General features: G+C 32.5%; 1 protein-coding gene and 1 long non-coding RNA gene across 3 annotated transcripts in view; one reads left to right on the top strand and one right to left on the bottom strand.

The window, feature by feature from the left end:
• The window catches only part of LOC108965181, a 118275-nt gene extending 116780 nt beyond the window's left edge, over nucleotides 1–1495 (top strand). The window contains exon 4 of the long non-coding RNA XR_001993096.1: nucleotides 880–1495. This is a non-coding gene — a long non-coding RNA (uncharacterized LOC108965181). The remainder of the gene's footprint in view (nucleotides 1–879) is intronic.
• Nucleotides 1496–7107: 5612 nt separating this feature from the next.
• Nucleotides 7108–11159, bottom strand: part of LOC108965175 (CKLF-like MARVEL transmembrane domain-containing protein 4) — a 47835-nt gene continuing 43783 nt past the window's right edge. For both annotated transcript variants that reach the window (XM_018927398.1, XM_018927396.1), the window contains exons 6-7: nucleotides 10286–10453; nucleotides 7108–7437 (exon numbers count right to left, since the gene is read on the bottom strand). In XM_018927398.1, coding sequence (XP_018782943.1) covers nucleotides 7237–7437; nucleotides 10286–10453 — 369 coding nt within the window. In that variant the 3' untranslated portion in view covers nucleotides 7108–7236. The remainder of the gene's footprint in view (nucleotides 7438–10285; nucleotides 10454–11159) is intronic.

Raw genomic sequence — 11159 nt, 5'->3', positions numbered from 1 at the left:
ACTAAGAAAATAAAGATAGTAAAAATAATGAAATAAGTACCCGGTTGAGATTCAAAATTATTGAATACTTGCACCAAGTGTTCTCATTTTGATTTTATTCTTTGAATATTCTACAAACCAATAGTCGGATCGTCGGATACATGCACCGAAAGAGCCCTCAACGACCACGATCGGTCTATAATTAGAGAAGTTACTCGAAGAAAATGGTCGATGGTAGAAACTCTGAATTTATGCTTAAGGGGATATTCTAGCCTCTTGTATGAATTTTTAGATAATTTAAAAAAATTGTCCTCCTAGCAATCTGAACCCAAAAAATCATTAATATGGAATAATTTCGCAATATCTGATTCTACGGAAAGGTTGGACATTTTTTTCACAAAATGACCGGAAAAATTAGATTGTAGCACTTTTTTGACTGTTCACATTTTTTTTTTTTTTTAATTAAAAATTTGTATTTGGAGATATGGATAGTGAAATGTTTTGAAAAGGACAGCTTCGAGATAAACGCTTTTAAAGTTTCGAGAAAAGCCGAACTATTTAGGTTTACGGTTCAACAAATAATCTGAAAATAATTTCAGTTTTGAAAAATCTACATGTCTACAAGAAAAAAAAATCGACTTTTTTTATTCTTAGGTTAAAGTCTCCTCTTAAAATTGTAAGATTTCAGTGGATCTCCTCCTAGCAGTTCTAGAAAACTTTATTGGTTTATAAAATTTCTAAGAAAAGAATACAAAATTACAGTATTCTTGGACTATACGTTTTTCTTTCGAATTGCCGATAATGCGCCTTCTAGTCGTTTAAGATTTTTTAATAATAGACAGTATTTTATATACATACCAATTATATCTGCAACTGATAGATTTTTTTTGCATATTCCAGGTAACTTCGCAGGCCTTGACGCTGACAATTTGAAAGTACTGATCAACTCCATCTACACACTCATGGAACAGTATAAAGTTGAGGATACAGTACTGACAAATGAAAGCCACCCATCACAAATAATTTTGCTTAAATAGGATGACAAATTTTTATTGAGTGGATCGAGGGAATACAATCATGAAAGTGACTCGAACGAGCTTCCACACATGTGCTCCCAAGGTTTCATTATACGTTGAATACTGTGAATATATAATATTGGCTTACAATCCACTTTCCGTCATTGACATATGAGAATCTCCGCTTGACGTATAGCCATCCCATTCCCGGAACCACTAACTCTTCAAACTCGCTTATATGCAAAAGCACTACAGCATGCTGATTGCCGAGTGGTATTACACACAAATCAAGCGGCATGTGGAGAAGCTGCGCTTCATTATTCATTATATAACCACATATCTTTATTTTGTGATAACTAAGACTTTTTTTAAGATAAACAAAACCAAAATTAAAAGTAAAAAATAGTAAATGAAAGCAGTCGAAAGACATTCATGAATATACTAAACAATTTAGAATAACAATAATGAACTATACTATAAATGTACATAAATGATGTGTCAAAATAAAGATTTTTGAAATAAAAAACAACAATATATTTATTTAACTGTTTCCTTATTTTTTCAACTTCATATATCATCATCGGCAAAGAATTGCCAAAACTACGAAAAAGTCACTATTTTCTTCATTTCTTCCAACTTTCCAAAACTCCTCAAGAATCCCTTTAATTTGACACCAAAATCATCAATATCAGTTAAGAATTGCCGAAATTACGAAAAAATCATAATTTTCTTCATTTCTTACAATTTTCCAAAACTTCTCTCAAATCCCTTTAATTTGGCACCAATACCATCATAATCGGTTAAGAATTGCCGAAATTACGAAAAAATCATAATTTTCTTCATTTCTTACAATTTTTCAAAACTTCTCTCAAATCCCTTTAATTTGACACCAAAATCATCAAAATCGGTTAAGATTTGCCGAATTTACAAAAAATTTATAATTTTCTTCATTTCTTACAATTTTCCAAAACTCCTCTCAAGTCCCTTTAATTTGATACCAAAATCATCAAAATCGGTTAAGATTTACCAAAATTACGAAAAAATCATAATTTTCTTCATTTCTTACAATTTTTCAAAACTTCTCTCAAATCCCTTTAATTTGATACCAAAATCATCAAAATCGGTTAAGATTCGCCGAAGTTACGAAAAAATCATAATTTTCCTCATTTTTTACAATTTTTCAAAACTTCTCTCAAATCCCTTTAATTTGATACCAAAATCATCAAAATCGGTTAAGATTTGCCGAAGTTACGAAAAAATCATAATTTTCTTCATTTCTTACAATTTTCCAAAACTTCTCTCAAATCCCTTTAATTTGACACCAAAATCATCAAAATCGGTTAAGATTCGCCGAATTTACGAAAAAATCATAATTTTCTTCATTTCTTACAATTTTCCAAAACTCCTCTCAAATCCCTTTAATTTGACACCAATACCATCATAATCGGCTAAGATTTACCAAAATTACGAAAAAATCATAATTTTCTTCATTTCTTACAATTTTTCAAAACTCCTCTCGAACCCCTTTAATTTGACACCAAAATCATTTAAATCGGTTAAGATTTGCCGAAGTTACGAAAAAATTACAATCTGGTCACCCCATCCCAGGCGGCGCAAACAAAAAATTTCATTTCCCAAATCGCCAATTTGCACCAGGCGCCCAGAATCGCCCAGTAGGTAGCTGCCGCAAAAAAATATTTTTTCCTGTAGCCTACCTCAAAGGCGCAAGTGGAACTGCTTTAGCAACACCTGCAAAACAGGCGGAAGTACGGTCTGCTGGCACATTAACACGAATAACTTCTATAATTCTCCACCGATTTTGATCATACAGGCACCAAATGAAAGGGCAAGCGTGCGGCTACACGATCAAATACTAGTAAATTATAACAAACTACAAATAGAAGATATTTTTGAAGAAAATGTTTCGCAGAAACTCTATGATAACAAACTGAAACTTTTATACTAATAAAGTGATATGAAAGAATGTTCGTGTTACCAATCACTAGATATACGCTTCATAAGTATATTGTGTTAACGGCAACATTTCAACTTCAACACATTCTTAATTAATGCATGTTTTTGAATAGTTTCTTTCTAGCTGAATTTCCATGCTTAGGTAACAGATGAAAGTAAGTGCATACACTTATGTGTTCTAGAAGCGATTACCTTTCGTTTGTCACCAAAATTATCGAAATCGGTTGAGTTTTACCAAAGTAGTTATCGGGCACGCATCTACAGGAAATGGTGGATAATGCAGTACTAATGCAGAATATGCGATCGGTTCTGCATATTCGCTATAACTTTGCTAAATTTCAGCCGATTTCAATGCTGTTGGTGGCAAATAAAAGGTAATCGCTTCTAGAACACATAAGTGTATGCACTTACTTTCATCTGTTACGTAAGCATAGCAATTCAGCTATGAAGGAACTATTCAGAAACATGCATTAATTAAGAATGTGTTGAAGTTGAAATGCTGCCGTTAACAGAATATACTTATGAAGCGTATATCTAGTGATTGGTAACACGAAGATTCTTTCATATCACTTTATTAATATAAAATTTTCGGTTTTTTGTCATAGAGTTTCTTCGACACATTTTCTTCAAAAATATCTTCTATTTGTAGTTTGTTATAATTTACTAGCATTTGATCGTGTAGCTGCACGCTTGCCCTTTCATTTGGTGCCTGTATGATCAAAATCGGTGGCGAATTATAGAAGTTATTGGTGTTAATGTGCCAGCAGACCGTACTTCCGCCTGTTTTGCAGTTGTTGCTAAAGCAGTTCCACTTGCGCCTTTGAGGTAGGCTACAGGAAAAATTTTTTTTTTGCGGCAGCTACCTACTGGGCGATTCTGGGCGCCTGGTGCAAATTGGCGATTTGGGAAATGAAATTTTTTGTTTGCGCCGCCTGGGCTGGGGTGACCAGATTGTAATTTTTTCGTAACTTCGGCAATTCTTAACCGATTTTGATGATTTTGGTGCCAAATTAAAGGGACTTGAGAGGAGTTTTGGAAAATTGTAAGAAATGAAGAAAAGTATAAATTTTTTGTAAATTCCGCAAATCTTAACTGATTTTGATGATTTTGGTGTCAAATTAAAGGGATTTGAGAGGAGTTTTGGAAAATTGTAAGAAATGAAGGAAATTATGATTTTTTCGTAATTTCGGCAATTCTTAAATGATTTTGATGATTTTGGTGTCAAATTAAAGGGATTTGAGAGGAGTTTTGGAAAATTGTAAGAAATGAAGAAAATTATGATTTTTTCGGAATTTTGGTAAATCTGAACCGATTTTGATGATTTTGGTGTCAAATTAAAGGGGTTTGTGAGAAGTTGTGGAAAATTGTAAGAAATGAAGAAACTTATAAATTTTTTGTAAATTCGGCAAATCTTAACCGATTTTGATGAATTTGGTGTCAAATTAAAGGGATTTGTGAGAAGTTGTGGAAAGTTGGAAAAAATAAAGAAAACAGTGAGTATTCGTAAATTCTGCAATTCTTAAGTGATGCTGATGATTTTGGTATTCAGTTTTTGGTTTCGTGGATGGTGATGTTGTTTAAAAAAATTGTATATGACCAGATTTCGTGCAAGTCAATTTTGCTTATGAATTAAATTAAATTATTAAATATTTGGGTTTTATTTGCCATTTAGTTTTCTGAAATGTAATAGTTTCTTGATTTATTTTTTGCGTTTTTTATTGAATTATGCAGTACTCTAAGGGCTACATGGCTAATGGAGTTTTGGACTTATTGCTTTAAATAACTATTGCTTATACGTACTATTGTAATCATGTTTACGCTAAATATTTAGTTTTTGTATCCTCCTTTTTGTCACCGGCAAGAATTTACGCACGCCACCGGATCGTTTGCTGTCCCTTTTGAATATCTTGGCTCATCATCTGTCCACGCTAAGGGTATTGATTCCGCGAAATATTCTGTTTCTCTTTCTCTATTATAAAAACAGTTTGGTTTGCATTTGAAAGGTAAAAAGAATCAAATTGGGTCTAAAACTAAAACAAAGAAACAAGTACATTTTCATCAAGCGTCCTTTCGCCTAGAGGACGCAAAGTAGAAGTGTGTCTTAAAAATTAGCTAACTATGTGGATATAAAACAAAATACACATTATACAATATTATCTTTTAAAATTATTGTTTATTCAAAATAGGTTCCATTAGACCCAATACAACGTTTATTGGTATCTTTTCAGCACAACGGTTTCGGCTACTTGAGTGGCTGCAATAAATACATATACATAAATGCTATATAAATAATAAAAATATGATAAAATAGTCCTTTCAATTATGCATTATTCATGGTGGTTTTCTGTTCTGTAAGTTGAAAATAGTCATATGGTGATAGAGGAGGATAATAATATTAAGAGTGCTCTATGAGAGAAATCCGTTTTTTCATCAAAACTCACTGCATTCAGCTCATAAGGAATAAAAAGCACACATATCTTTCTTAAAGTCAAAAATTCTCCGTATTTATTTCCCAAGCTAACAATCTCGTAATACAATTTGCATCGATCGCAATAATTTCATGGACTTCCTTCAATAATTCTGCACGATTGCTAGCTTGTGGATGGCCTAGACTTCTCATTTAAATCCTCACTATCGCATGAAAATAGAGCATACACTTGAGTATGACTCATAGAATCATCAACTTATACTTTTTTCATAAATTCGTAGGTCTCGACGATTTTTTTGTTTTATACCCCTATTAAGATTGTTCGAAGTTTATACTCGAGATATTGCACACATCTTTTTCTAACCAAGGAGCTGCTTATTCGTCGGAATCGCCGATGTCTTACAAAGTGAACGATCGGCAGACCTTGTATGGAAAGCTTTTGTATTTGAGGATATACGTATATTTATGTAATTTGGTATCGATTATTTTCTAAGACAACGCTACTATATCTAAAGAATTTGTCCAGATCGAACCTCTATTGCATGTAGCTGCCATACAAAGTGAACGATCGGAATCAAGTTCTTATATTGTGAGTGGTATACCAGTTTCGGTGAAACCAAAATTTACGTTTTTTCTTGCTTGCTTACAAAATTATCTACCCTGATTAGAGTAAAATATTCGTTTGAGTAAAAAGGTATTGGATATTTTTTTAAGTAATAACAACGATAATTTTTGATTATCTACGATCTACTTCACTTGTGTTTAAAAAATCATCAATTTTTATCGAAAAAAATGCAATTTCATTCACTTTAAATAAAACATAACTTTATTAATTAAAAACAGCTGTGTATCTTTTTGTTCTTACAAATATTAATATAACAAACAATGAAATTGCAGTTATTATTTTTTATAAATATTATTTGTTGCACAGTTACATACAACTTTCCTGCACATCAAAAATGTTAAAAAAAAATTTAATTCATAATTTAAAATATTAAAAAGTAAATTGCTTGAAAATTTAAGGGTTTCTTCTGTGAAACATATTCACAACCAACATATACATATATACATACTTTATATTGTATTTACATATTTCGCATTTTCCGCCTTTTGTGTAGAAGTAGCATAATTTATGGCATTTTGATGCCTTGAAATATTAGAATACAAAATATTGTATGTAGATATGTAGATATGTAGTGCTGAGCAAATGTTTATATTTAAAATATTACGACATATAAAAGTAGAAAAACTTGAAGTTTAAGATATTTTCATATTTAGTGATTTTCAAAATTTTTGAATATTATGCTTGTTAATAAGAAGATTTTTACTTTACAAAAATGCAAAAAAGTTCATATGTACATATATGTATGTACATATGTATGTATGTGGGTTTGTTTTGTATGTAAAAGGCAGCGCAGCTAATTAAATTAGAACCAAAATAATATATAATAGTTAATATTAATCATACAAAGTTACATTTAGCGCCTATTTCTAAAATTAAAATTTCCACGAACATTTTAAATGTTGAAAACTACCAATATAAGTGTTTAAAAAAAACTAGCTTTATGATTTTTTAAACATTCTCTTCTTTGTTCTTGTTGTTGTTGCTTGACTAATTACAGCAATGAGCTACACTTACATGTTACTTCCATGGTGTTGCCATATGGTTGCATCAGTTTATCATTGCTCCAATATGATTGTATGTATGTATGTGTTGTTGTGCTCAGTGCTTTTGGTGGTATGCATAAGTTCTGGTTTGAGGTGAGCTACATGTTGCTGTTGCTGTTGAATTTGCTAATTGCTTTTCTTCTTAATTTTGTTCATTCGCGCTTCGTCTGTTTAATAGGCAACAGCGCCCTTGTGCGACAAATACAGGAAATATGTACCAGCGGCGTAGGCCAAAAAGTTGAATACACCGAAAACGCCGGCCGCAATATTGGAACCATACGCATGGCTACTCGGATAGCTGGACCATTTGGCCAATTGCACAACGAACGCGATGAAGTACAGCAGGGCGCATATCGCGGTGTTGATCAATTCCTGCAGTGAAAGTACAAATGGAGGAGTGTAAAATTTTGTAAAAGAAAAAGTTACAATTTTCAGATTATATATTATTTTTATAACTTAAACTAGATTAATAATCCTTGACGAGATAAGAATTCGAATTTAAGAGGTCAGTAGGGCAATCTTTCTTAAATTTTTTTTTTTTTTTTATTTTTTTTTTTTTGCATTTTCTGTTCCCGTATACCCTTAGCATTAATGTGGACACCCACTTTACTATTGAAAGGTTTCGAAAAAGGCCCAAAAATAATAATACCGCTCGACGTTTTTTCAACGTTTATGTGTATCTTTCTATGCTTTTTCAGTACCTCATTGAAAACGTTTTTTTCAAAACTCACTTTTTTGAACTGGCGGACATGATTCCGGCCTCAACCGATTTGCTTAATTTTTTTTTTAAATGTTCACAAAACGGCTGGCTGTCGTCCATATATTTTTTTTATAATTTATTGACAATGTTATGACAAAATGTATGTAAAAAAAACATGAGGAAAAATTACAAAAAAAAATTAATTACTTTTTCATTTACCAATTTTTTTCATGATTCTAGTAGGGACGATAACCATTCACGTACTTTTTAAGAATAAATTGGGTTTTTGTGTTTCAGATAACACACAAAAAACGCATCTTATTCACCCAGTCATTTCGCCGACAGATGTCATCAAAAAATTCCTAAAAATGTTGTTCATACACTCCACGATACACCTTATGAAATGTGAAAAAGTTCTGTTATAGAATAAAAATTTCTATGAAAAAAAGTTCACAAAAACAGGCTAAATACCCTACTGACCCCTTAAGAGGTTATAAATTATCTTTAATCACAAAACCCGAAAAAACAATAATTTAACAAAAGGTGGGTACAGGCAATGATCATAAGACTAGCCAAAACCTCTCAAAATCCAAATTGATGTAAGATTGAGAAAGAAAATATGATCATAACCAGATATGGGCACGACCACCATCAAATGACAGATACGATCACTTATACTCTATGGTTTTGCCGAAACCTGAATACCAACAACCCGGCTACAAAACATTCGATCCACATCAGAAGTCGAACGCCCGGAACGAAGCTGGGGGCCTATTCTGTAACTCGATTCGAAACAAAATGTACTCGAATGCGAATTTTTTATATTCCGTAACTCGATTTTCGGATTTTCAAGCCAATTTTCGAATAAAATATTCGTTAGCTTTTGAGTTGTAGAAAGCAAAAACGAAAATTGTACGTATTTATTCTGRYRCAGGGTGGTACAACTTTCGAAAAATTATAAAGTAGATCTGAATTTCGAATAGAATACATTTACGAATCTAGATACAGAATAGGGCCCCTGTTCGAACACACCAACGAAGAGTCGATAAAGTACATAAACTCTTACGGGTAATATAGTCAGTTGGAGCTATGAAAACGAATAGAATTACGTAAACTAAGCCAACTACCACGTAATTAATCTACTAAATACCGTTCGGAAAAGTCGTTTGGACGTGACATGTGAACGTTACAACATATTTATTCAAACATATTATTAATGTGGTTTATGACTTGGAACTTTCAACCTAAGTATTAAAATACGAAGGCGGTCCGATAAGTACTATGAAAGGCCGTGGTGGTGATAGTACTTTTAATCCACTTTAACTTCTTCTCCGTTAAAGAAATTTTTCAAGTTAGAAAACAACGTGGTGATATGCACCGCTGCGTATTAATGGGACACTTTTTTCGCCGAAGTTATCGTTTTTTCTGCAATTCGGGGTCGAATCGGCCAAAAGTAGCAGACCGACGTAAAAGAACTTTGTAATCCCTTTGAGCTTCTCAGGATAGTTGATGTAGATCACATCTTATGAAACTCACAAAATAGTGGCCATCACCTTTCGGTGTGATTAGGCAGTCTTCGCCAAATTTCGAGCGTTTTGAATCTCCCTCGGAAGCTGATGTGTACCAGTGGGTTCATATTTCGTCGATGGTCAGCAAACGTCGCAAAACATCATTTGAATTGCACTTAAAAAGCATCAAAGATTGCTCTAGCCTCCCGATTGCACTGACCAAACGTAGCTCCCATCGCGTGACACTTTTTTAATGCAGAATGTTTAATACATGATATGAACCACGTAGTCTTTCAAGATACCCACTGTGCCAGCGATTTAATGCCCATTAATCGAAAATCTGTTAATACCATTATTATCAGGAATCACGTTATCCTCCATGGTGGTCGTTTTCGAGGAACTGGGTTGTGACTCATCAAAACCCGACGTGCAAGTATATTGAAATTCATTACTTTTTTATGGTTGCCACTGAAGGAGAAAAGCTGGGGTTTAGAGCAACTAAATGTTCGTCCTAGCAAAATCAGGAATGTTCTTTCGATATTGTTCTTTCACATTTCTCAAAAAATTTCGGACTCGCTCGCTTTTACCCGCAGACAGAACAAAACTACAAGTTTGCATTTTAAAGTTTTGACAGGAGCCAACTATGGTAATGTCCTCCAAAATAATAAATGTTTCTTGCGATATGAGCATCATCGGGCGTTATATCTAAATAAGTACAATATTTATCGGACCGTGTTTGTAATTAAGACTAAAAATTTCGAAGTCAAGTTTCCTCAGTATTTGTCAGACATCCTACTGAAGTATAAATTATTATGAAAGTTTGGGTTTACTTATTTTAGGTTAAATATCAGTTAATAGAGTGTGAAATAAATGAAATAAAATATGAAATTGATTTTAATTGATTATTCTAATATGTGCTTAAATAAAAAATAAATAAAAAGTTGTGCAAACTACTACGAGTATCATTTAAGTGGGGAAATACTGTATATTAATTATCATAATTTTAACTCACTGTGAATATCCAGTTGACAGCCACATTCAGTGCTTCACGTATACCCAAAAAATAGGCGAAAATCCATAAAATTGTCGCAATAAACGAAATCACAACCACAAAGAGGAAGAATGAAGTAGCCGACAAATAAGCGGGTGAAGCACAGGCCATACAAATAATGCCAAGAATCTGCAAAACGGAATCAAAGGAAATATATAATAAAAAATTATCATATATAATTTATTATGCATATAATGTAGATAAGGAGTATATACAGCCATTGACAGCTAATTAGAAACGCTACTTATTTTGAAGTAAATGATATTATTTTCTAATAAATCACTTATTTTTACCGTTTTTCCCCTCATTTTTTTGAAACTTACATTAAACTTAAACTCTCATAGCAAAAATTTTAATAAAAAAAATAGTGTTTTTTTTAGATTTTAACAAAAATGTGTGGAATCAATGATTTGATTGCGACAACGAAAATTTTTTATCAGCAAAAAATATTGCTATTAGAAATATTGCTTACTTTCAGTTAGTATTTTGTTGCTTAACCCTTTTACTTTAATACTGTTTCATATCCATTGCGAAGTGACGTTATAAGACTCTGGCAGCACACCACTAGTATTGCTTGCCATGCCGTCCTAATTTCATCAAAACGGACATCGATATTTTTGATATTTTTGGTACCTACAGCTTTTTTGACATCAACAGAGATGTGTTCTCTTAATGCCACTCCAAAAAATTAATGGAATTTTCAGCAAAAAACTTTTGTGTAGACTTTGCTATCTGACAACAGGCAAATCGTCCTTAGTCCAAGGCAGAATGCCATTTTTTACGATGTCGACATACTTCTCCTTATTTAAAATTACGTCAATCATATGGAGCGGAG

This window comes from Bactrocera latifrons, unplaced genomic scaffold (genome assembly GCF_001853355.1).
Source record: "Bactrocera latifrons isolate USDA-ARS-PBARC rearing strain unplaced genomic scaffold, ASM185335v1 scaffold_136, whole genome shotgun sequence".
NCBI classification, from domain to species: Eukaryota; Metazoa; Arthropoda; class Insecta; order Diptera; family Tephritidae; genus Bactrocera; species Bactrocera latifrons.
This window is presented reverse-complemented; position numbering and strand designations above follow the sequence as displayed.